This window comes from Gobio gobio (genome assembly GCF_949357685.1).
Source record: "Gobio gobio genome assembly, chromosome: 10".
Lineage (NCBI taxonomy): Eukaryota > Metazoa > Chordata > Actinopteri > Cypriniformes > Gobionidae > Gobio > Gobio gobio.
The window spans coordinates 36,586,340-36,613,991 of NC_137116.1; the positions used below are offsets into that span (position 1 = coordinate 36,586,340).

At 39.3% G+C, this 27,652-nt stretch overlaps 1 protein-coding gene across 2 annotated transcripts in view; it reads right to left on the minus strand.

The window, feature by feature from the left end:
- Positions 1-27,652, minus strand: part of pgm5 (phosphoglucomutase 5) — a 37,971-nt gene continuing 10,319 nt past the window's right edge. The window contains exons 7-11 of one of the 2 annotated variants that reach the window (XM_079826530.1): positions 18,445-18,560; positions 11,939-12,074; positions 11,372-11,555; positions 6,614-6,751; positions 1-1,443 (exon numbers count right to left, since the gene is read on the minus strand). In XM_079826530.1, coding sequence (XP_079682656.1) covers positions 1,354-1,443; positions 6,614-6,751; positions 11,372-11,555; positions 11,939-12,074; positions 18,445-18,560 — 664 coding nt within the window. In that variant the 3' untranslated portion in view covers positions 1-1,353. Of the gene's footprint in view, positions 1,444-2,348; positions 3,201-3,442; positions 6,752-11,371; positions 11,556-11,938; positions 12,075-18,444; positions 18,561-27,652 lie in introns of those variants that run through there. The other variant, XR_013817277.1, reaches the window with a different exon arrangement.

Here is a 27,652-nt window from a genome sequence, read left to right on the forward strand (position 1 = left end):
CACACAAAAGACAACATTTATTTATGCATGTTTTAGGATACAAAATTAATTACAGCTAAGGCCATTGCATTTATTTATTTTGTCCTATCTTCCATCAAAATAGCATTTAAAAGGGAGCGTTTGTTTTCACCTTGGAGTCATTGTGATATTGTGGGTTTTTAAGGGACTCATTAAATAGTTATTTAAAATTCTCTGATAAATGTCATGGCTCAAAAAAATGTATTTTAAATGCCATAAGTGTTATATAATAATAATAATACAAATAATAATAAACTTAGAGGCATGTTTCTCATCACAATGGAATGCACATAATCCATCTGACACTAGACACAAACAACTGGTTCATGCAGGATTTTAAAAATGAAAGATCAATAAAATAACAGTAACTACTAAGCATAATTTAAGCTGACCAATTCATAGCCAAACGTTCCAAAAACATTTCATACTTTGATTTACGCCACAAAGTTCATTCGGACATTTCAGAAAGTGGTCAGAAAATTGCAAATAAAAACCAGTGTGAGCAGATTACAAGATTGGACGTAGAATTACTGTATAGCACAACCATTCTCAAGACAAGCTTTATGATTATTATTTTAGTGGTTCATTGTTGGACATCAGGGGCCTCATTTATAAAACTTGCATATGCCCATTTAATCTGCTAAAATTCACATCAACGTTCAGATTTATAAAAATGTGGTGGAGTCAGAGTACGATTTATAGATTTCACATCTGGAAGATTTTTTTTTTTTTTTTGTGCATATGTTCATTCTCTGAATCACACGTACCCACATTTCAGAAATTAATTTGATCAAATGTATGCAACATTTTATAAATGAGGCCTCAGCCTCTAGCTCAGATTATGATGCGTTTCTAATGTGAATTCCACAGAAATAAGTAAATAATGAACAGCATTGCTCCCTCGTTTCATTGTTTGCATTGAATAGGCCTACATTTCTTTGTAACAGCTACATTGTAAACAAAGGCATACAGGCAAACAGGTTTTAAGTTTTAGACCCCATGCAGCTGATTCAAAACACAAAGTGGTCAACATATGTTCTGTTTCTAACTTCATTCTTGTTGAATTAAACACAGTAAAGGAGCATGAGCATGAAGAAAAAGCTTTGCTTCCTTTGGGTTTTTTAGTGGTTTACGTGAGTTTATAAATGTGCAAAAGAAAACAAACAGGGGCCCTTGTAAAGACAAATGGAAAAGGAGAGCAATGATAAAAGAGCAGCGAAACGAATAGTTGGCACATTCTTTGTGGTGTTAAGGGTAAAAGGCACAAATGAAAACGGATCAGACGGTGAGTGAGGAAAGTGAATTTGGCCCCTGGTGTGTGCTGCTGGATTGGTCTCAGGTGATCACAGTGGGGCCTCTGCTTCCAGTTCGTTCGTGGATGTTGGAGATTTTTAGAGCAATGGCAATGAGAGGACCCAGCACAACCTAGAATAGTCAAAGGAATGGCATGTTAAACAGGCTGCCAGTCTCATGAGACAAATTTAATGCAATGTCAAACTGCATTAAAAGAAAAACATTCTGGGTTAAGCTGAATCGATAGCAATAGTGGCATCCACGCTGATTACCACAACAATGAATTTATACTTGTACTTATTTAAAAAAAAACAAAAAAAAACATTACAGTGAGTCACTTACAATGAAAGTGAAAGGACCAATCCATATTCACTGTTTCAATAATATAGTCAGAAGACATAAACATTATGCATGTGAACATGATTTTGGTGTGAAAGAGATACTTAAAGCTGCAATATGTAACTTTTCCGTCCACTAGAGGTCGCCTATTCGAAACAAAGGCACAGAAATCATGTTCATGGATGTGATTATTAAAGGGTAACTTCAGTGATTTAGTAAAGCCGCGTTTCCACCGAAATTACCCGGAACTATTTGTACCAGGAACTTTTTTCCCAGGAACTTTTTCTCCCCCAGACCTGCTACAATCTGCGTTTCCACCGCGGTCTTAAGTACCGGGGAGATTAGGCAAATTAGTCCGGTGACGTGGGAATGCGCGCGACTGCTTCTCCCAGTCACCGACGGACAGTAATCACTTTTGCGCGATACTGTCTGCAACAATAACAAGTGGAGGAGATGCAAGCAGCGCTGCTTTTGCTGATTATGTACACACATTACCAACACTGTTTATTTAAACGTGCACTTTCACCTGGTTTGACCATTTTAATGCAAAATGGGATGATGGGCAATCCAAAATCTGAATGTGTTGTAATAGCTCAATTCCAAAACAAAACATTTTCTATAAGAGGTTTCAGTCATGACAGATGTGTGAAAAGTTAATTGAATGAAAACAATAGACTGAATTAAGCAGTTGAAAGATTAGGTACTAGACTGCAAGTATTTTATTTTTTATCACAATAACATCTCTTAACATTCACAAAAAAAAAATTTCACATGACTAGTATTACAATATGCTTCATTAAATGCATAATTTTAGAGACTTCTTCCTCAAATTTGAAATGAAGCAGGACCACACTTATGGCTTCACTTAAGTTGTGGTTATAAGTTATTATACTACATTCACATAGTTATACATTTAAAAATATAATATTTGGGTTTTCTAGATATGTTTATGTGCATATTCAGAAAGACTTGCGAGCAGCAGCCCTTTTATTTGCTTCCTACACTATATGAATACAATTAGAATGTGGTTATATAGTTAGAAAGTGGAAATTAAAGACACAGTGACATTTTACACATTTTACTTTATTTTAGACAGATTAGTTCTTACAAAATTAAAATAAAAGTGTGCAAAGACAAATAAATTACTAGAACAATAAAATGAAAATATAAAATGTGAAAACAACAATATAAAAAAAAAAGTGTATTTTTCAGTAACCTTTCCAAGAGCTGTGCCAACATGTACAATATATAAAGTACAAGTGTGGTAGTGCAAATGCTTCATTCAAGCGGCTGGTCATTGTGGCTACTTCTTGAACGACTGGACAAACTGTCCAAGAACAGACAGAAACCCGGTCTGAAAGTCCCTCTGCTTTCTTCCGCTTCTGACTGGTGGAATGCCAGCTCTTGCCTCCTCATCTCTCCTCGGCCTGGCTATCCAGTAACAGCTGAATATTCAGGCTGTTCTTGTCCATGCTGCAGGACGGCCCGGCCCATGTCCCTCAGTGCATCAAAAAAGTCACAGTCCTTTTTCCTTTTCCCTAAGTAGAAAACTTGCACAGAAACACATGGAAATTAATACACAAGGCAACCATGAAACAATAGAAACCATCAATTAATTATTTAAAGTGTTTTCACTACAAATAATGAACAATTGTTTGGCCAGCTTGAACAATGCCCAGTGTGCAAATTTTATCATGGGCAATTTAAGTTTACAATTAAAAACAACAAAACCATTAAGGATTACACATCAGTTTTTAAATATATACACATTTTTGTCAGCTTTATAACGTACTGGTGACCGCGGGGGAAAACACGCTGGTCTCCGTTGCCTGCGATTCATCAGGGCCACTCGTTATGTCTGGAAAAGCACGTTGAAAAAAGTTACTGCAACGTGTTTAAACACTGCAACGAGTTTAATAGATGATACCAAGATGATATATTTACCTTCAACCCACTCGGATTCCTGGATGGTTTCCAACAACGCACTAGCCGAGTCTTTCGTTACCGCTGCGCCAGAAAAGGACGGTCTGTGTCCCAGCAACGCGTCCAGGCGGTCATACCACTTGTTGATACGCCGGTCGGAACCGCTCCGGTTGTTATGATCCTTTAATTTCTTGTAATCTTGTCTTAATTTCTTCAACTTCTCTCTGCACTGTTTTCCAGTGTGACTGGAACCGAGTCGATATCTTCAGGTAACGTTATACCTTTTCATTGCGGGTCGCCGTTTCCAGTTCCCGCTGGATGTCCTCTGCCGCATATATGCTCAATAAAGCCTGAACCTCGTCGTCGGTCCATCGGTCGAATTTATTGTTGAACTCCATTGTTGCAAAAAAAATATTTACTGAACGCAAAACCCACAGAACTCACCTCGCAAAAGACTTGTAAATATGGCGGTGGAAAAAAAAATAGCAGCGAGAGCTCAACCAATCAGCATGTTCAGCGCCCAAGTCCCACCCCCGAAAGTTCGGGAACTTTTCAAAAGTCCCACCTCGCAAGCAGGGCCGTTTGGAGGGGGAAATATTTACCCGGAACTTAATTTAGACCCTGGTTCCTGCGGTCGAAACACACCGAGTTCCCCCCCCAAAGTTCCTGGTTCCGGGGTAAAGTTCCTGCGGTGGAAACGCGGCTTAATAGGCTTTGTATCAGTAGAAACCGGTAGTATATTCAAATTATGGTACTTTCCCCCCTCATATTCCCCTGAGACAAGAGAATTATGCATTTTATTTCTGGAAAAAATCCTCCGCTGACGCAAATATCGCCATTTTGCGTCATCTGAGGATTTTTTGGCCAGAGGCTAAAGACTACAGCCAGTAGACGGAGCTGTTCCACATGTTATCAACCCGCCCATAGGGGAGAGATCTCGCGCTCAGAATGTAAGACACAGACGGCCGCACGGACAATAATAACGGAGCGCGGTGCAGAGTAAAGTGAGTGTTTCAACTTTTCAATGAATTCCTGTGATAGTTTAGCTTTCATATGCGATCTGAAAATGTGCCAGACTGGCGCTTAACGTTACCTCAGCTCTGCTCAGCTCGAATGAAATCTGACACTGCTGCGCATGGGCCTTGACTTTCATTCGGCTCACTCACACTTTATTGAAAAGACACGTTCAGTTTTTAATTGTAGTGTTTATTCTCTAACTGAACGAAATGATTGTATTACTATGAAGATCAAAACGACGGTGTACGGAGTGGCTTTGTAGGGCAACGAAGCAACTGCATTCTGGGAGTTGTTGTCTTTCATCCACATGAGACAAAAATACATTTTCTGTATTTTCTCAGTCTAGAAGGCACCAATTTCAAAAATAATTTCACATTTCTACTGCATAAATGACCCAGTTTAAATACAAAGCGTAATGCTAAATCACTGAAGTAACCCTTTAACGTTACTGTAGTATGAAGCAGAAGCGATTGTAAATAAGATGAAGGCAACACACGCCTCGCGAGCAGCGGGACTATTATTATGACACAGTCGCCGGCGCCACTTCCGCTTTTCCGGTCAGGAGGATGAGGTAAAGCAGCTCTGATTATCATATTAGATACATCTGAGTGTGTTGAAAATGAAGTTATGACGTTACTCTGTGCATTCGCTCGGCGGCTGCTATGACACTTGTTCACACTGCAGTGAGAGTAAAGCGTTTCTGCAGAATAAAACCGGAAACCAAGGGAACACAAGACAGGCGACTCCCTCACACGTCCCGGTTCCTTGGGTAAAATAGCAATTTTCTCACGATTTACAAATAGTTGGGAACATTTCGTATATTGTAAGTACTCAACTGAACAAAATATATAACACTGGCCTAGTGGTTTTTGGATATTTTACTGAAAACATGTTACATAGTGCACCTTTAAAGGACTAGTTCACCCCAAAATTTAAATTTTGTCATCATTTAACAACCCTCAAGTTGTTTCAAAGTCTGTATAAGTTTCTTTCCTCTGTTCATCACAAAAGAAGATATTTTGAAGAATGTCGGTAACCAGACAGTTGATGTGCTTAGGACTGCATTGACTATAAAAAAATACAACTAAAGTCAATGTCTGGTTACCAACATTCTACAAAATATCTTCTTTTGTAAATGATGACAGAGTTACATTTTTTGGGTGAACTATCCCTTTAATAACTTCTCTGTAAAGTTACATTAAATTTCTACTGACAACATAACACCTAAAACACTAAAACTACTGTTAAAATTATTTATACAGTGTTACAGCTCAAACAATACACAGGTTTTAACAGAAGAATACATGTAACTGCTTTTATAAATGTATAAGCTTCACATTTATGCTTTTAAAAAAAACAACTAAATTTGGCCTCATTCACTTCCATTGTAAGTGCCTCGTTGTAACCTTGATTTCTGCTTTAAGAAAACGTTTTTTTTTTGCCAAAAATGCTGTCGACTGAACTGAACTTGTACTGAACTTGGAATGTTCCTTTAAAGTGTCCCTATTATGTTTCTTAATTTTGTTTGGGATGTAACCTACAATAGGTTTACATGCATCCAGGGTCAAAAAACACTTTAATATTCTCATAATATACATTGCAGCATCACATCTTTTCTCACAGTGTCTGAAACAGTTTGGTAAATGAATCAATCTCTCTAACCCCTCCTTTCCAACAGCCTATTCTGCTCTGATTGGTCAAATGGTGATAATAAATGACCTTTTCCACATACAGTAGATGACATATCACTTGTATACAAGCAAAACAAAAACCCAGTAACTTATCAATAACTGATATGTGCAAAATTGGCCAATAACAGATTTGTATGATGTTATGGCAGCAATAATGCACATTAAGATGAATAAATATTGACACACACGGAAGGTGTCTCTTAATTAAGCTTTTTTATTTCTTCCATTGCACTTTGGCAGTGCACTGGTTCATAAGCACAAATCACTACTGCTGATCATTTACACCAGTGATGCTGTGTTGAAAGAGCAGGTAAACTAGAGTGAAGTTTCACCTGAGTCTCTCTGTTGTGTCTCTCCGGGTCTCTCTCGTAGCTCTCAGCGTAGATGCGGATGGTGGCCCCCGTTCCAGCCCCAGAACCACTGAGCCGGAAGATGATTCGGGACGAGTCTGTGAAGATGATCCTTAGGCCCTGCAGGACAAGTGCAGAAAAAGAAATGCAGATCATTTTAGTGCTAACAGTTCTGATTAAACATAAAGTCTGAACCTACAACCTAGATTTACCAGCCAGAACCATTAACTAGTCAAGTACGCGACACCACAATGCCATTTCAAAAAGCATTGTGAAGCACAAATAAAACTGTTTGTGAAAACTTCAAATTTTCAACATGGCGCATTCACATTCCTTGTCAGCTCTAAAATGTAAAATTACATTTTATGAAAGTATAAGCTCAACTACTTGGATTTCCCAAACATAAACACTTGTAGGTCATAATAATGTCCACTAGATGGCAGGAAAAACTCTTTTCCGAGCCAGATCCAATTGGAAAATTGAGGAGTGACATGTGACAATAACTACATAGACAGCAAATGAGATGAAGAGTCAGTCTGAAGATCTGGCTATGTGAGACTAGATGAAGATTAAATGAGAAGTTTAGTTCATATTAGATGGGGAAAAATTACTGACTGACTGACTGAAGATAGATAGATAGATAGATAGATAGATAGATAGATAGATAGATAGATAGATAGATAGACAGACAGACAGACAGACAGACAGACAGACAGACAGACAGACAGACAGACAGACAGACAGACAGACAGACAGAGATAGATAGATAGTTTTTGTGCGCAAAAAAACCCTAAATAACGACTTACATAGTGATGACGATTTCAAAACAAGGCATCATGAAGCTTCGAAGCGTTATGAATCAATGAGCCGAATCATGATTCGGATCGCGTGTCAAACCGCCAAACTGCTGAAATTTGGTGATTCAAACCGCTGATTCGACTCGCTGATTCATAACGCTTCGAAGCTTCATGATGCCTTGTTTTGAAATCGTCATCACTATGCAAGTCGTTATTTAGGGTTTTTTTTGCGCACAAAAACTATTCTCGCCGATTTATAAAGTTATTTTAGAACCACTGTAGTGAGATGGACTTTGTAACGACGTCTTTAGTACCTTTTAAGGGTCTTGAGAGTGTACAGAGCCATCAGATTTAAACTAAAATATCTTCATTTCTGTTCCGAAGATGAACGGAGGTCTTACGGGTGTCGAACGACATGAGGGTAAGTAATTAATGACAGAATTTTCATTTTTGGGTGAACTAACCCTTTAAGATTACATTTTTGTAGCTTTTTTACTCCTAAAAGGTGCATATTATGTTCCAAAAATGAAAATTCTGTCATTATTTAATCAAGGTCAAGTTGCCCCAAACCTGTATGAATTTCTTTGTTCTGCTGAACACAAAAGAAGATATTTGGAAGAATATTTGTAACCAAGCAGATCTCGGCAGCCATTGACAAACATACTAGAGGGGGGAAAATACTATGGTAGTCAATGGCTACCAAGATCTGCTTGGTTACAAATATTCTTCCAAATATCTTCCTTTGTGTTCAGCAAAACAAAGAAATTCATACAGGTTTGGAACAACTTGAGGGTGAGTAAATTATGAAGGACTTAAAATTTTTGGGTGAACAATCCCTTTAAAACTACACTGTGTAACTTTTTTAGTTTATTCTTAGCTAAAAACACTTAGTTCTTTCAAAAATATATGTGCTCATTAATGTATATTTACTTCTTTCAAGTAATAAAGTATTCTCGTAAGTTTATAATATGCCATTGAAAATACATACGGGTGAGGGGTTCGAAAACGGGTCGCCATGTTGCCCCTCCATCTTGAAAGTACATTAGCTAAAGAGGGACATACCCGTAAATTCAAGCAAATTTTAACACTCGATGGCACCGTGCCGAATGTGGACGAGGTCGAACTGGAAGCCATGTTAATCTTGGACTAAATCGGCCACCGTAGGAGTTAAAACGAAATCAGAATTGAGAGGAACAGAAACTAATATTCACTGGATGGTCATATACCTTTTCACCGCTAGATGGGATAAAATATCACACAGTGTAGCTTTAAGGTACTAACATGAACCTTTTTGTTGTAAAAAGGGACAAATATGTCCTTTTAAGGGTACTGCCCCAGTGACAATTTGTTGTACCCTTAAAGGTAAAATTTTGACACCTTTTTTCTCTGTGTACAGACAGACAGACAGACTGACTGACTGACTGACTGACTTACTGACTGACTTACTTACTTACTTACTTACTTACTTAATTAAAGGGCATCCAATGTTGATGCCCATTTAAAAATCGGGTTCCCGAATCAAAAACAGAACCACTATTATAGATGTAATATCTATGTTGATGTGTGTATCTGTGTATGTCATGGCCTCCGACAGCTGAGTTTCTCTTCGGTGGCCCCCCACAGAGCAGCAGAGAAGAGGACCTGGACAGCTGACACAATCCGGTGCTGTGAGGAATGTCTGTTGTAATAATACACACTCAGCTGTGGAGACGCCGGCCGGATGACTGAAGTGACTGTGCCCGCCGCGGTCAACGGGAGACCACTGAATGAACGACAGGCCGTGACCCGATGTCACCGGTGTGAAATCCCACCAAATCATACGGTTAGATCAGAAGTGTTAAATTCTGATTTTCTCAAAAATTCTGTAATATTGTGAAGCATTATTCAAATTTCTATTTGAATATATTTTAAAATGTAATTTATTCCTGTGATGACAAAGCTGAACTTTCAGTTTTCAATGTCACATGATCCTTCTAATATGCTGATTTGCTGCTAAAAAAAAATTTCATTGATGAATAGAAAGTTCAAGAGAACAGCATTTATTTGAAATAGAAATATATATTTTTTATAATTATACATGTCTTTACAGTCACTTTTAAGCAATTTAATGCAATTTAATAAAAGTAAAAAATCTTACTGACCGCAAACTTTTGTAGTAGTAAAGTATACCAATGATATACATGAGATGTTAACTCGATGAGGTGTCGAAAGGCAAAGGTGGAATGCTAATGTCAAGAGGTCAAGGTTTGGCATGCAGTTAGCCCCTGCTGGTAGATGCCGTAACTACATCCTTTTTGTGTTTGAAGAGGTTGTTTTGGAGAGGGAGAAGGTGGTTTCCACACATTCCTGGTCAGAACAGTGTGAGTCAGCTGAGTAAACTTCAAACACAAGGCTACACAAGTGTTTACACGTGTGTGTGACACAGACCACTAAAGGGCTATGCATCTTGGTACAGCAAATCCAGGCCAGATAAAGATAAAGCATCTACTGAAACATCCTTCTCCTGTTACTATCAAGCACATGTGCGCCTCCGTGTGCTTTAGCACATCCTCCAAAAAAGGAGTGAGGGAGAGAGCAGCTGAATGAAAATTTCTCGGCACGTGTGTATTGTTCTTTTCAACCAGGCCATGTACACCGTACACACATAAGCAGCTAAGTGTGAATATAGATGCCCAAACAAGGAATCCCACTCGAGCCTGTGTTCATTGGGTGGTCGGTGTGCGTAACAGGGCGCGTGCCGCACTAAATAGCATATAATTGCTGAACATAAAACCTTAATGCTCAACAAACCCCTGGCAGCTCTTTATACGAGCGACTAAACTGCAAAATCTCGGACATTTCCCCATTATCTCAGAAGAATAAGGTGCACTATGGGACCGATGCGCACATTTGTTTTTATCTCCAAATCACAAGTATTTATAATGCTTGAATTCAAATTAATTAAACACACATGTTGTAAAGATTAATTTACTTTTGTTTAGTTTGGATCTCTTCACTGTAATACATTTTCTTTTCTTTTTTCTCATTTAGATTACCTTTGCCATCATGAAACACGTCCTTTTTTTATTCTAAACTCACTTTTTATTGTTATTTTTTATTTATTTTGATTATTTTAATTCCTTCAATGTTAAGCACTTTGAATGTATGAAATGTGCTATATAATTAAACTTGCCTTTTTTATATTAATAATTTAATAACATTGTTAAATGTAAAACATCAATTTCTCATGCTGTACATTATAAAATTGTGATGCGCAAATTCACTTGCAACATTTAAAACCATTGATTTTAGTTTTTGTGTGTGTGTTTAACATTTACATTACCGTTCAAAAGTTTGGGGAATTTTTTTAAGACATTAATACTTTTATTTAGCAATAATGCATGAAATGAATCAAAATTGACAGTAAAGACATTTATAGTGTTTCTAACTTTCTATCCATCAAAGAATCCTGAAAAAAAGCCGAAATATTCAGAAGCACAACTGTTTTTTAACATTTATAATAATAAGTTTTTCTTGAGCTCCAAATCAGCATATTAGAATGGATCATGTGACACTGAAGACTGGAGTAATGATAGTGAAAATTTGTCATAACAGGAATAAATTACAATATATTGAAATAGAAAACAGTTATTTTAAATTCTAATAATATTTCACAACATTACTGTTTTTACTGTATTTGTTTCAAATAAATACAGCCTTGGTGAGCATAAGATACTTCTTTCAAAAAACGATGCATGCTGAATGTTGAAAATGCACTGTAAACCTATTTAGCAGCACAGTATTTTGCCAAAAAAAACCTTTTTTTCACCTCAACATAAATAAAAACGTGATTCCAATCTCCTGTGTTTGCATGTGTATAACTGGAAGTAAATAAAACGCAAAGTTTAGTGTGACTGTAACTCGACAGGACATCTCTCATGTTATCTCAAGGTGTTGAACTGACCTGTTTCCTTGACACACTGCCGTCCACCGGGTCGATGTACTCAAAATTATCAGCCTTCTCCACACTGTAGACGTTATTGCCCACAGAAAACTTCTGAGTGGTAAAAGCTTTATCAGTGATAACAGCCTCCAAATCTCTCATGAGGCAATATGCTGCCCTGCCATCCACCCCTTCATAGTCAAACCTGGCAGATATAAAGAAATAAATCCAACAAACACTATCAATGTTAAAGAAAGACTACAAATGTAACCTAATAATACCTACAGTAATGAATAATTGTTTCATGACTATTTGGAGAGCTCCCAGGATTTTCACATGACATCTACAAGTAGAGCTAAATATGGTGAATGTGGGAAACATGTATGGGAAAGGGAAAAACAATTCAGGCACACATTAAAGAGATGCTGCCTACTCATTCTCAAAGGAAAAGCCATTGAGAGGGTGGTTACTGTATGTGTACACAAAGAAATATCCTGAAAAGTCCCGAGAGACCTGGAGATTGATGTTAGAAATGAAGCTTGGGAGGGAACTGCTGCTTGGGAACATTCTTATTCGGGTTCTGCTCACCTGCAAAAGTAGTTGCGTCCCATTTTGGCCCAGTGATCTCTCATTATTTCCTCCACGCCCTGATTACGCACTGCCATTATGGACAACCATACCAGAACTGACCACAGGCCGTCTTTATCTCGGATGTGGTCTGAACCTGAAAGAGACAGATAAAGAGGTTCATATTTTGATATTCCATCTACACTACTGTTCAAAAGTTTGGGGTCTGTAAGAACAGAAAGAAGTATCTTGGGGTCTGCTTTTGAAAGAAGAATCTTGCTCACCAAGGCTGCATTTACTTAATAAAAATACAGTAAAACAGTAATCTTGTGAAATATTACAATTTAAAATAACTTTTATATTTGATACATTTTTGAAAATATTTGAATACGTAATTTATTTCTGTGATGGCAAAGCTGAATTTTCAGTAGCCATCACATCACTAATGTCAAATGATCCTTCAGAAATCATAACTGATTTGGTGCTCAAGAAACATGTTGAAAACAGTTGTGCTGCTTAATATTTTTTGTGGAAACCACAATTTTTTTTATTCTTGAACAGATATTTCAAAAGAACAGCATTTATTTGAAATAGAAATATTTTGTAACATGTATTTACTGTCTCTTTTGAACAATTTAATGTGTCCTTGCTGAATAAAAGTATTTTATTTTTTCTATGATTTTCCGGCTGATGCAACAGAGGCCAGCTTTACTGGCCTCTGTTGCATCAGCCTGAAAATCATTTTAAATTGAGCTGTGAGGGTAAAAAGAGTTGTGAAGGTAAACCTCACTCCCCTGGCTTGAAGAGGCGCACTAGCAACTGATGCTAGTGGCTGTGGTCTTTACTGTCCTTGTTAGCACACCCGCCTCCCATGCTGGAAACGCCGGTTCGAATCCCAATCCGAGTGATGTGAGTAGAGCTGGAGGGGTTACATTGGTGCCATGAGACAGATGGGAGTGAGGTTTAAGGGGGGTGAGTGTTAAGGCCGCTACATACTCCGCAGGAACAGAGAAAAAAGTTCTCGCTCCCAGGGCTGAGGTAATTTTGTTCTCAGAGCCCTGGTTTGGGAGTTCTCGCAGCTCGTTCTCGACACATTGTCTGAGCAGAACTTTTTTCTTGTGGGTGTTCAAGAACTATTGTGTGATTGGTCAGAATTTTTAAGTGGGCGTGCGGAGAAACGGAGATGTTCGGCACCTGCTTTTCTCGTGAATTATGGAATGTACTGGCCAGAACGAATTTTGTTCTTGTTCTTGCCACCTCGAGAAAACGAACAAATGTCTTTGTTCTTGCAGAGTATGTACCAAGCTTTACAGAGTCCAACTAAGAGTTGTGCAGGTAAACCTCACTCCCCTGGCTTCATCTAGCCTCAAGAGGTGCACTAGTGATTGACGCTAATAGCTCTGGTCTTTAGCGTCCTTGTTAGCGCACCCACCTCCCATGCTGGTTCAAATCCCATTCGGAGCGATGTGAGTAGAGCTGGAGGGGTTACATTGGCGCTATGAACCAGATGGGAGTGAAGTTTAGGGGGTGAGTGTAACAGAGGCCAGCTAGTAAAGAGTAGTCAAAGTAAACTTCACTCCCCTGGCTTCAAGAGGTGCACTAGCGACTGATGCTAGTGGCTGCGGTCTTTACTGTCCTTGTTAGCGTACCAACCTCCCATGCTAGAAACGCCGGTTCTAATCCTGCTCCAAGCGATGTGAGTAAATCTGGAGGGGTTACATTGGTGCCATGACACGGATGGAAGTGAGGTTTAGGGGGTGAGTGCTACGGTTACGGAGGCCAGCTAATAAAGAGCTGTGAAGGTAAACCTTACTCCCTTGGCTTCAAGAGGTGCACTAGCGACTGATGCTAGTGGCTTCGGTCTTTACTGTCCTTGTTAGCGTACCCATCTCCCATGCTAGAAACGCCGGTTCTAATCCTGCTCCAAGCGATGTGAGTAAATCTGGAGGGGTTACATTGGTGCCATGACACGGATGGGAGTGAGGTTTAGGGAGTGAGTGTAACAGAGGCCAACTAAGAGCTGTGCAGGTAAAACTCACTCCACTGGCTTCAAGAGGTGCACCAGAGACTTACGCCAGTGGTTGTGGTCTTTAGCGTCCTTGTTGGCGCGCATGCCTCCCATGCAGGAAACGGCAGTTTGAATCCTGATCGTAGCAGTGTAGAACAGAGTAGAACTGGAGGGGCTACATTGGTGCCATGACCCAGATGGGAGTGAGGTTTAAGGGGGGTGAGTGTTACGGAGGCCAGTTAGTAAAGAGCTCTGAAGGTAAACCTCACTCCCCTGACTTCAAGAGGTGCACTAGTGACTGATGCTAGTGGCTGCGGTCTTTAGCGTCCTTGTTTGCGCACCTGCTTCTCATGCACGATGGTTCGAGTGGTGTGAGTAGAACTGGAGGGGCTACATTGGTGCCATGACACGGATGGGAGTGAGGTTTAGGGGGGTGAGTCTAACAGAGACCAACTAAGAGCTGTGCAGGTATATCTCACTCCACTGGCTTCAAGAAGTGCACCAGAGACTGACGCTAGTGGCTGTGGTCTTTAGCGTCCTTGTTGCCGCGCATGCCTTGCGCATGCCATGCTGGAAACGGCGGTTTGAATCCTGATTGGAGCAGTGTGAGAACTGGAGGGGCTACATTGGTGCCATGACCAAGATGGGAGTTATGTTTAAGGGGGGTGAGTGTTAAGGAGACCAGCTAGTAAAGAGCTGTGAAGGTGAACCTCACTCCCCTGGCTTCAAGAGGTGCACTAGTGACTGATGGTAGTGGCTGCGGTCTTTACTGTCCTTGTTAGCTTACCCGCCTCCCATGCTAGAAACGCCAGTTCTAATCCTGCTCCGAGCGATGTGAGTAGATCTGGAGGGGTTACATTGGTGCTATGACACAGATGGGAGTGAGGTTTAGGGGGGTGAGTGTAACAGAGGCCAACTAAGGAGCTGTGCAGGTAAACCTCAATCCCCTGCCTTCAAGAGGTGCACAGAGACTGACGCTAGTGGCTGTGGTCTTTAGCGTCCTTGTTTGCGCACTTGCCTCTCATGCACGGTGGTTCGAGTCCCGATCAGAGTGGTGTGAGTGGAACTGGAGAGGCTACATTGGTGTCGTGACCCGGATGGGGGTGAGTGTAATGGAGGCCAGCTAGTAAAGATCTGTGCAGGTAAACCTCATTCCCCTGGCCTCAAGAGGTGCACTAGAAGCTGTGGTTCTTGTCAGTGCACCCTCCTCCCACTACGGAAACACTGCCAGAAGGGATATACTGAGATTGCTTTAATTCAGGAGATGATAATGAAAGCTCTCACTCCCCTGGTCAACTCTTCATCTGCTTGATTTATGGTTGACATCTTCTCTATGACTTTTGGTCTTTGATCTGGTTTATTTCATGTAATCATATGTCAGAAGAAGTGTATCCGACAGCTGTTCTCTGTGTGTGACTAATGCTGTAGTACTAAAAAATGCTCAGGCCTACCGCATATCCCACCAGCAGCCAAAGATGCTTGTAAGCCAATGTAACATTGTTGTACAATTAGTTGACCCCTCAAATCAACAAAATACAATAAAGTTCAAAAAGCAGATTTCAACATCTATCAGCTTGTCCGACTATTATCTGTTAACTTTCCCTCAGCTCACAAAACAATAAGTGTGACGCAGAAATGACCTGGTTCACAGCCAAAAGGGAAACTTGCTTAATGCCAATATTCCATAAACACACTCAATTTGAACCAGATACCTGCCCCAACAGATAAAATGATGCATGTCTAACATAGTAGAGAGTGTTTCGTGAAAATTCAACTGACAGGAAGGAAAAAAGAAAACGCTACAGACAAGTGACCCATGACAGCACTACAATCCCGTAGTCAGAAACATGGTGAATAATGAGCGGGCTGCTCTTTTGACACCTCCAGACAATGCCTCGTGTCTCACTCAAGGTCTTCGTGACGGTGTAAAACCCCAAAGGCTTTACAGATCGACCCTGCCGCCTACAGGGCCAAGCGTCTGTCTGCCCAGCAACATCATTCACAACATCATTCAGTGCCAGTTGCTTATTCCACATTCAGCTGCCAACCAAAACACAACCATTCAATACCAGACAGGGGCTCACCTTCACATATGGGAGTTTCTACAACTATAGGCTTTTGGCCTAGTGGAGTTAAAGATTACTTAAATTAAATAATAACCAAAAAACATAGGGAAAAAATGTTGAAACATAAAAGAAGGGGTTTGAAATAACATGAGGGTGAGTAAATGACCACATTTTTAGGTGAACTATCTCTTTAAGAAAATAAAATTGTTTAAAAAACCTTTTCACATTCTTACTAGTTCATTTAATTTGGGAATATACAGTGTATATGTCACTGAAATGTTTTTTCATTTTCTGATTTCTTTTTTTTTTCTGATAACATTCTGTGGTGATTTTTTTCTAAATGGCCAACAACAATTTATTTACCTTGATTTTTCTTGATACATCATGTCTCATATTTAATGAAATTAAAATGAAAATAAAATTTTAGATTTTCTGTCTGTTTGGATTAGCATAGTGTTATAACAATTTTTATGACAAAGTTTCATTTTAATACTGAAAGTATGGTTCAGAGACTAGAGTAAAAACTAAAAATTATAAATAAAAGTACAATTTGAAAAGCAGCAAATATGGTTGGATTATTATAGTTTTAAAATAATATTTCTATGGCAGATTTTCATATTTTAAGATTGAATGCATTGTTCTGAGATGACAGTTAAAAAAATAAAAATAAAATTATCTATATATATATCTATCTATATATAGAATTTTATATTTCCTTTTTTTTTTCTTACAAAGCATGTACATGGTTTTCAAATGAGTGTATATATATATATATATATATATATATATACACTCATTTGAAAACCATGTACATGCTTTGTAAGAAAAAAAAAAGGAAATATAAAATTATGAATGCACATTAAAACATTTCCAAAACAGTTTCAATGTCACCTTTATAGAAAAGGCTGTTAGTTAACTGTTAGTTTCTGTTACTTTTAATAAAATCAAACTTCATTGAAATCAAGGCTCATTGATGCATGTGCTCCCCACATGCATCAATGAGCCTTGATTTCAATGAAGTTTGATTTTATTAAAAGTAAGGCTAAGTAAAAGAAGGCTGGCCTGTGTGGACCGATCAAACAGACGAGCTACTGTAGCTCAAATTGCTCAAGAATTGAATGCTGGTTCTGATAGAAAGGTGTCAGAATACACAGTGCATCGCAGTTTGCTGCGTATAGGGCTGCCTAGCCACAGACCAGTCAGGGTGCCCATGCTGACCCCTGTCCACCGCCGAAAGCGCCAACAGTGGGCAAGTGAGCATCAGAACTGGACCACGGAGCAATGGAAGAAGGTTGCCTGGTCTGATGAATCACGTTTTCTTTTACATCATGTGGATGGCCGAGTGCGTGGGCGTCACTTACCTGGGGAACACATGGCACCAGGATGCACTATGGGAAGAAGGCAAGCTGGTGGAAGCAGTGAGATGCTTTGGGCAATGTTCTGCTGGGAATCCTTGGGACCTGCCATCCACGTGGATGTTACTTTGACACGTACCACCTACCTAAGCATTGTTGCAGACCATGTACACCAATTCCATAGAAACAGTATTCCCTGGCGGCTGTGGCCTCTTTCAGCAGGATAATGCGTCCTGCCACAAAGCAAATGGTTTGAGGAGCACAACGAGTTTGAGGTGTTGACTTGACCTCCAAATCCAATTGAGCATCTTTGGGATGTGCTGAACAAACAAGTCCGATCCATGGAGGCCCCACCTCACAACTTACAGGACTTAAAGGATCTGCTGCTAACATCTTGGTGCCAGATAACACAGCACACCTTCAGGGGTCTAGTGGAGTCCATGCCTCGACCGGTCAGGGCTGTTTTGGCAGCAAAAGGGGGACCACCACAATATTTGGATGTGTCATAATATTATGCCTGATCGGTGAATATGTTATTTGACATGCAGTGCTTTGTTGCAAAAACTAAATGCAATTGACCAGATGAAGGTTTTGATTTTGTTTATCACTCAACAGCTCTTATGTGTGTCTAGAGAACTAAAACCACTACAATCCAATAAATCTCTTTTCCTTTCACTCTTTTACCTTCTTCTTCTGTGCCCCACCCTGTGTGCTTTTATGAGAAAAGCAGAGGAGGAGTAGTGTGCTTTTGCCAGCAGAGACCACTCTCACTTTCTCACCATCTCAGATGATTCACCAGCCTGTCTTCCTTTTATAGCAGAACACTGATAAAGATCTCCAGTTTGGACGTGGTCAAAATGCCAGAAGGCATGTACCAACAAAAAGCGACCTCCAAAAATGTCAATAACATAAAACGATCCTTTAAAAAAATGCTTTCTTTTGTGATTGACAGAAAAATAACATCCTAGTTTGATGTTTGGAACAACATAAGGAGAAGTAAATAATGACAAAACATTCATAATGACTTTTCAAATCTAAGAGCTTGAGAAGGGCTTTTATATGCTCTTAGAGAAGTACACAGACTCTGACTGCACCCACCTGTTCCAAAGCTCTCCTCTCCACAGAACGAACACCGCCCAGAATCCATCAGGTTTCCAAAGAATCTCCAGCCTGTGGGAGTTTCATAAAGCGCCACCTTCATAGCCTTAGCAACCCTGCAAACAAACAGGAAGCATGAGAACTCCATTGCAATCCTACTCCGAGTTTATTTGGACAAGATCCAATTTGAAAGTAAGATTGTATCTCACTGGCCATCTACATGGCACTGCAATGTTAAGACCTGTACACACCAAGAACGTCAACTATAAAGATAACTATAACGATAGTGCCGTCCACAGTGCACACTTCAGTTATGTCAACTTCCACTTTAAATTCTCAGGCTCTTTAAAACAGTATGGATTCTGATTTACTGTCATTGATTTTATCATTCATCATCTAAGAAAAAAATAATTCTGAAAGTGATTCCAATCATATTATTCCTCTGTGTCATTATCGTTATCGATAATTTAGAATGATTTTTTAAACTATATCTTTAAAGTTATTGCAGCTGGTGTAAACAGGCCTTTACACTATAAAAAGTGAAAATGTGCCATTGTTCGGGAACAGTTTATATTTGACCTGATTTTTGATCATTCTTTTGTTGTTGTGATTTAATGTAATAAGATTGTCAATCATTAAAGGCACAAAATCGATTTTTTTTATATTAAAATATCCAAAAACCACTAGAACAGTTTTGTTGACTTGTGTACTTACATTATCCCAAATGTTGCCAAGAATGTTTAAATCCAGAGAAATAAGCTATTTTAACCAGGACACGGATCGTGTCCGTGCGTCGCCTATCAATGACATCATACCCACGTTACCCTCGATTTCCGGTTTTATTTTGTAGAAACCATGGAAAAACCAAAGACGCTTTAATATATTATGTGTTTTATTAGACAGGTGAGCAACTGTTTGCATACATTAATCTACAGAAAACTAACCATTGTTATATAGCTCAACACAGTTAGGGCCCTATTTTAACGATCTGAAACGCAAGTGTCAAAGCGCGAAGCGCAAGTAACTTTGTGGGCGGGTCTCGGCGCTGTTGCTATTTTCCCGGCGGGATAAATGGCTCTTGCGCCCGGCGCAAATCTAAAATGGGTTGGTCTGAAGTAGCTTCATTATTCATAGGTGTGGTTTGGGCGTAACGTGAATAAACCAATCAGAGCGTCATCCAACATTCCCAGTAAAAGCAGGTGCGCAAGTTCCATTATGGATTGCTATTATTATGGCGTATTTACCAGGCGCACGCCAGGAGCGGTTCACAGCGTGGTACGGGAACAGCACCAGTCACGATTGCAAAGCCCTGCAAAGAGTGGTGCGCTTATCCGAGCGCATCTCAGGCTCAGCTCTCCCGTCTCTGCAGGACATCTACACCAAACGCTGCAGAGGTAGAGCTACCAAAATCATCAGAGACATTAATCACCCTGCAAACTCTCACTTCACCCTGCTGCCATCTGGTAAGCGCTTCCGTAGCCTGATGGCAAAGACTGAAAGACTCAGGAGGAGTTTCTTCCCCCAGGCCATCAGACTCCTGAACTCAGTCACGTGACTTCACTTCACCCCGCACACGCATAAACATCCAGTTTAAACATTAACATCCACATACTGCCATTGCACTGCACTTTACGTTCCTATTGTTACTATGTAACAACCTGTAATAAACCTTGCACATTATACTTCTTTATATATACATATATATATATTTATGTTAACCACTTATTTCTAAGTCTACAGTTTATCTCACTTATCATATCCACTTATTTTTTTATATTTTTATATTTTAATCTTTATATTTTTATTTTTATCTTATTTCCTATTTTTATCTTTTACTTGATTTATTTATAATTCTACTTATGTTAATACTTTTTATTCTAATTTTATTCTATTTCTATTTTAATTTCTTGTAACTGTTATTTGCACTGTCCATGGAGCGGACCTGTTTACATTTCACTGCCAGTTGTATATTGTGTATATAACTGTGTATGTGACAAATAAAACTCTTGAATCTTGAATCTTGAATCTTGAACAGCCGAGGAGACTGATGTTCTTGTAAGAGCAGTGAAAGACAGAGAAGTTGTGTTGTATGGGGATGGGAGAAACCCACCCAAAATAGCGTCGGTTAAACAGGCGTGGGAGGAAATAGCCACAATTGTTTCATCAGCTGGCATCCCCAGGACGTCGCACCAGTGCCGCAAGCGCTACAATGACATCAGAAGACGGGGAAAGTCCAAGCTTGCCAGCATCAATCGGGCACGCCGTGTAACGGGAGGTGGATCTGCCTCTACTCAGGACCTGACGCCAGCAGAGGACATCGCTGCGTCCACCCTCACCGATTTTTTTTTCTGGTTCTTGACGGACAAACCAATTTGTTAGATGTCCTTATATACATATATGTCTTGCCAGAAGTTGCCACTATTGGACAAACAGGTCTCCTTAATTATTAGACTACAATTAGCCTGAATAATTTGTAAGCTAGATTTATGCCTATTTTTTCACATCTTCGTGGCACACCACAATGATTTCCGTCATCTCATGTGTTAATATTTTTTAGTGTAACAATTTATGATTTGCAAAAATAACTGTTGCATCTGTGTAGATTACATGAGCAAAGTGTATGCGCGTTGTGCACGCTATACATTATGGTCAAGCATGCGCCCTTAAAATAGCATAATGAACAACGCGCAACGCGCCACTTACTTTAGACAAGGTTTTTTCTGGTCAGTGGCGCAATTGTTTAATGGAACAGCAAAATAGCACCAGGGATTGTTTGCGCCGGAACACGCCTCCTTTTTTGCGCTGAACCGCCCAGGTAGCGCAAGTTCATTCACTAGTTTAGCGACGTGCTTCTGTGGAGGGAAAAGCGCGATTTGCGCGGGTGCAAAATAGGAATGACACATGCGTCGGTGTACAAAGTCAATTGCGCTGGGTGCAAGATAGGGCCCTTAGTCTTATTGTTTAAATCTCGTTTTCTTGATTTACCACGAGTACCATGATTTACCATGCCTAATATCGATCTATCTTACTGCAGTGTGCAGCAAGTGTCTCATAGTAGCCACAGAGCAAACGCACAGAGTAGCATTATAACATAACTTTCAACACACTCAAATGTATGTAATATGATAAAACAGCGCTGTGTTGCCCCACATACGCATGACCGGAAGAAGCGGAAGCATTACGGACGTTTCACACATACTCTGTTTGCAGTGCGTATGCAGTGCGTATCTTTTCCCGTACCCATGTTAACAGATTACAGCTTTCACACTGCATGCGGATGCTGTCCGTCAATCCGTTCCAGGAGTGGTGCATCTGCAGCAGTGCGGCGATCGCATATTGTTCGCATTAAAATAAACATTGACGCAAAAATTTTGTAATTCCACCACAGATGGATATAATTTAAAGTCTACTCTGTTTCAAAGTCAACGCATGGCTTTTTTCCTCGGGTAAAGCAAGGAAAACGACCCCTTTACCTGTCATTTAGGTAAAAAAGGTGACATAATGGAGAGCACTCGTCCTTTCTTGGAAGTGGAAAAACTAATTTCGTTATGACCTGCAGGATTTCTTTTAAAAAAAGATAAAAAAAAAAAAAAAAAGACGAGAGTCGGCTGTTTTTGTCTAGCCTGTTGTACGTTTTAATTTAAAATGTTTGTGATTTTAGGCTATAACCTAAATGTTTTGCCACTGGCGTGAGCAAGCTAAATGTACATTAGGCTATATAAACACTCCTAACAAGTAATGAATTGAATAAAACGCTGTTTAAATGTAGTGCGTTTATAAACGTGACATCTATGAAAGAGTGTATGGCTATACAAAGAAAATTGCAATGATGACTAGCCATTTTCAGTAACAACATTTGGGTTTGAAGTAAAAATAATGAATAAAGGCTGTGTTTGTGGTATACAACCGCCGGATAAGTTGCGCACTGCAAACACAGCATATGTGAAAGCACAATATCCTGCATCCCATTTTCCGCACCGCAACACGCACCGCAGACGGAATATGTGCGAAACGTGCGTTAGTCTGCGGCATAATAAAAGCTTAGCGAAAATATTACATATTGTGGCTTTAAGTCATTTGAGGGCCATTTTTTGGGGCCGGATTTTGTTATGTTACCACATGGAACATATTTTAGGAATCCTAATAATACAGTATTATATATTTTTAATTAATATATATAAATGATGTGAAAGAAGATGGATGTCGAGGTAATGATCCTTTGATAAACTATGTAATTGCCATTCAGCTTTCTACACATTCATTGGTAGTACATTTAGTATCATATTTCGTCTTCTCAATCCAGTGTCTTTATAAGGCAAAAAGCAGAACGAAGCCATGCTGACATTTTGGCAGACATTTATTTTGAGATTTAGCCATGTGCCTGAAGGAGCAAACATAACTTTAATCATCGGTGTGTAGTCTACACCTGTTTAACTTGCTTATTCTGTCAAACTCCTGCAAGCTGTCACAGAAACCGAAAAATATAGACCTACTTCTGAACAAATATTGTAATTCTGAATTATTGTTAAGACGGCAAGTTTTCTATTTGGGAACTGTAATCATTCATGACTATGAAAATGAAAGAGATCGAGAAAACAAGAGGAGGAACGCAATTACAAGTCTCCTTCTCTGTTTGTTGATCTTAGTTGATCTAGATTCATAACTATTTTCAGACACTGCAATCTGGCATTATGGGTAATGAGTTGCTGAGATCCCATCAGATGAAGGGACAGATGACAGGGAACCGATGTAAATGAGGAGAGTTAGGATGCAGCTGTTTACTCATGGGTGGAATTACTAAATATGGGAAAACAAGTGTTATTGACTCAAGGGACACGGAGTAGAATGGAAAGCCTGGCACACGGACAGCAAACTGAAATCTTTGACCTGTTGACTTGTTTTCGATGATTTATTCTCATATTTGTGGCCAACACAAGCAGCGCTATCTCTATCCTTGCATCGGAAATATTTTGCATGCATATGTGTTCATGAGGGTGTGACTGGATTTTAACAATTCTGTCTATTAAAGAACGGAAAACGGAAAAATAACATGCTCAGCTGAGTTTTAAAGTTAGCAGCTGTTCCTAACCACAATCTGGCAATAAAACCCAATTATCAACAGGCATAATGTTAGCATGAGTTGACAGGCAGTCTAATTAAGATGGTAAACTACCCCAGTTGTATTAAAATGATTTCCATTTACATTCCTTACATTCATTATTAAAACATTTTTGAAAGTGAACCTTCGAACACCAATAGAGCTTGAAATTGCTTTATTACAATATAAACAAATAGTTTAAGGACTTGTCCACCTTATAAAGTCTAATCTTGTGAGTAGCATTACACACAGATAATAACCAAAAGAGTTAAACAACAAATACTGAAAGAATGCTTTGATATTAAGCTTATACAAATAATGCGCTGTTTATGTATATTTCAGTTCAAAAATTCATATAATTTCATATCAAGTGTGTCATTTTTGCTTCACTAGCATCACCCAATGGAATTGCAAAATTGGCAAGGCCAAAAACGAGTCACAAGTCACTGTTTTGTTCCTGAATTAATCAGTGGCGTTGAACGAATTGGTTCAGTGAATAATTCAAACAGTACGAAAAACAGTACGTCAACAGAGTAGAATGTCTGAATTCATAGGCCCTGTCCCAAATGGCACACGTTATGTGCACTTTCGGTCTTGTGGACTTACACTGGCCGCTGCATGCGCGTGTCCGTTAAGTCCACGAGACCGCAGGGTGTCCCATTTGTCATTTTAGGTCTCAGAAGGGTGCTCGCGAGCTCCCCCCTTTGAGGTCGATATGTGCCCTCGATGCGCACTTCAGCCGAGCCCGCACTGCTGTGGGTTACGCAGCGGACTTCTTCCCAGCAGTCAAAGCGGCATTACGTCGTAAAAGTGCGGACTCAGAAGAAGACCGTGAGGGTTTAGGGTGCCATTTGGTACAGGGCCATAGTACTCGCAAAAAAGTAGGCGAAAAGTCCCTGGATGACCTACTACTTCCGGCGAGATTCTGAAGTGTGCATTAATAGTACTTTAGGCCCTGTCCCAAATGGCACACTTCATGTGCACTTTCGGTCTTGTGGACTTACACTGGCCGCTGCGTGCGCGTGTCCGTTAAGTCCACGAGACCGCAGGGTGTCCCATTTGTCATTTTAGGTCTCAGAAGGGTGCTCGCGAGCGCCCCTTTGAGGTCGATATGCGCCCTCGATGCGCACTTCTGCCGAGCCCGCACTGGTGTGGGTTATGCAGCGGACTTCTTCCCGGCAGTCAAAGCGGCATTACGTAGTGAAAGTGCGGACTCAGAGAAAGAGAGTGAGGGTTTAGGTTGCCATTTGGGACAGGGCCTTACTTTCCTGAGAGGATTTATGAAATGGAGGTGCTGGTAGGCCACATGATAATGGCAGATGTAGTAAATCCGGATTACATTCATACTACACGCATTCAAAATATATATAACCAATTTTTTAATGGTCATAAATGAAGTGAGTTCAAATTCAAATATAATACCTACTCAGACAGTACGTGATTTTCGGACGCACCGAATGACTTATTTTGTTACAGAATCAGTTCAGTGCATATTTAATAACTCTTTCATAAAGAGTTTTGTTCCTGAATGCCTCAGCGTTGTTGAATGACTAAGTGACTTATAAAAGACCGTCGCTTATATTGGAATTCCTGAATAAATCAGTGTTGCTGAACAAATCGGTTAATGCTGAGTTCACACTGCACGATTATAGCCCCGATTTTCATTCGCCGACAGGCGAAATCGCAGACAAATGCCACAAATCGGAGGCAGATCGGTGCTCATTCACGCGAATGACAATCACTCAGTGTGAATTATCAAAGCTGCGATCTGAGAGAATCTGCAATAATATTATGAGATATTTGGCATGCTAAATATCTGGACCTGTCAGCGATTCAAAGTCCTGCTGTGCGAAATGTGTTCTGACTGAAAATGACGTCAACAGTGATGACTTACAGCCAATGAGAGAGCAAGATACAGGGCAGCGGGAATATCAAGGAACCAGAATATCAGTATTTTAATAGATATATTTAGAATTATATCAAGCAGAAACAGAGCACAAACGTTTGCTTGACCAGCCACAACAGCAGCACATTGGAAAATTATTTATTTACCTCCAACTCTCTTCGCAGAACACACAATGCAGAACTGCCTGCGTCTCCCCAACCATTTCCTCCTCCATAATCTTTTTTTCCTTTTCGCTGCAAATCAGCGCACAGACGATTTGGACCTCAAGCTTCTTGCGGGCTATCATTTTTAATAACAATTCCAGTCTCACACATGCGTGATCTTCTGTTTTTTCCTTATCACTTCTCGCATGCATTTGGTTGTGAAACGGAGTTTGCGCACCTGACAGAGAAAATCGAGCAATGAGAACTCGGCATAAGTGAATGATTCAATGATTTGTTCATAAAGACAGTTGCTTATTTTGTTCCTGGATGCATCAATGCCTTTGAACAAATTAGTTCAGTGAATTACTCAATGACTCACTCTTAAAAACCGTCCCTTTTTGCCACCTACTGATGTAACGATTACCTGCCCAAAGAGTCACTTAAAATCCCCACCCTTAACGCACAGACTGACAGCTTGTCTGAATGTGCAAACACAGGGTAGCAGAGTTATACAAACAGTAAAAAGTCCCAGGATGTAATATAAAGATGTATTTATATCATTAAATGGGTTTAGAATATGGTTACAGCAAACACACTGGACTGCAGTTACAGTTTGACTGGATTTTCTTGTGTGTAATTTCCCCATATTTCAGCAGTTCATCCTCAGTGCATGGTCACATTGATAGCACACATTCTCTCTTCCCTTTCCCACGTGTAGGGAGCACGGCAGATGTTTCCTTTCCATCCGTACATCCTTAAACACAGTCATACACGCACATATAAAGACAGAGAGCTGCAAACACACACCAGACCTACAGCACACACATGCTCCAGTAGATTATCTCCACTGCCACTTAACAAACACACACTCCTGAGAGGTCCACAGTATAAACACAGCCACAGCCTAGAGCTCGCTCGTCGCCTAAAAAGGTTTACAGCAGCAGAGATGCCTCGCTTCAACAACTCACACCCCAGGAGACATTCATGGCTTAGAAAAACAGTTCAGATTAGTTGGACAGAATGATAAAGATTCATGTTATTCTCTATCACCAGATCCAGCACTATAAAATCTGACTTTTAAGGACTACAATATAAAAATGTTTACTTTATGGTTCATTTCAATGGCTAATTAAATAAGGTCAGTTCCTTTTCTGACTCGATTCTCTTTCCTAATGGTGTTGTGAATTAAAATGTATGGTGTGTGGACATTTAAAAAGTATATATTGTGCAAATATATGTTCATGTACATGAGATGAAGACAGTCATATTGTAAAAAACTGTAAAAAAATATTGTTGGTTTAACTTGAAAAAGTAAGTAACCTGGTTGCCTTAAAACTCTCTTAAGTTCATTGAAATAAAAAAATTGAGTTAATACAATGAAGGAAATTGGTTTAATAAATAGAAACTCAAAATATTATTGTATCTGAACCACATAAATAAAAATAATAATTTTGTGATAAATCATGAAAATATCACAATGTGGCCTGTTTCACTCCTTTATTACAAATAAAACACACAATTATGCAATATGCTTACAAAATCTTTTAATAATATTTGAATAAAGGGTGATGTCGATTCTCAAATGTTCATTGTATTAACTCTTATTTCAATGAATTCAAAATTTTAAGGCAACCAGGTAACTTACTTTTTTTATTTAAATTTACAGTGTGTAGTGGATTAGTTGAGTTAACTCAAATAGTCGAATGCGATAAGTTGCCTTATTATTTTAAGTTAGCTCAACTGTTTGTTTGTTTTTACAGTGTAGCCTAATATAACAGGGCTCAACATTGCATATTTTTGGCCATTTCCATTTCATTTTTTAGTTGTCCTGCTAATTTTTGACTGGCTCCAACATAAAAATAAAATAATTAAAACACATGAATTTTAATTAAATATATATATACTTTACTTTTTATTTTTTTAATATTTAAAAAATATGTATAATTTATTAAAAAAAACTTTTACAAGCAATAAACACATGTAGAATGATATGGTGATGGCATACATGGCAAAAAATTACTGATTGGTTTGTAATTTTCAAGTACAAATCACATTTCTTCA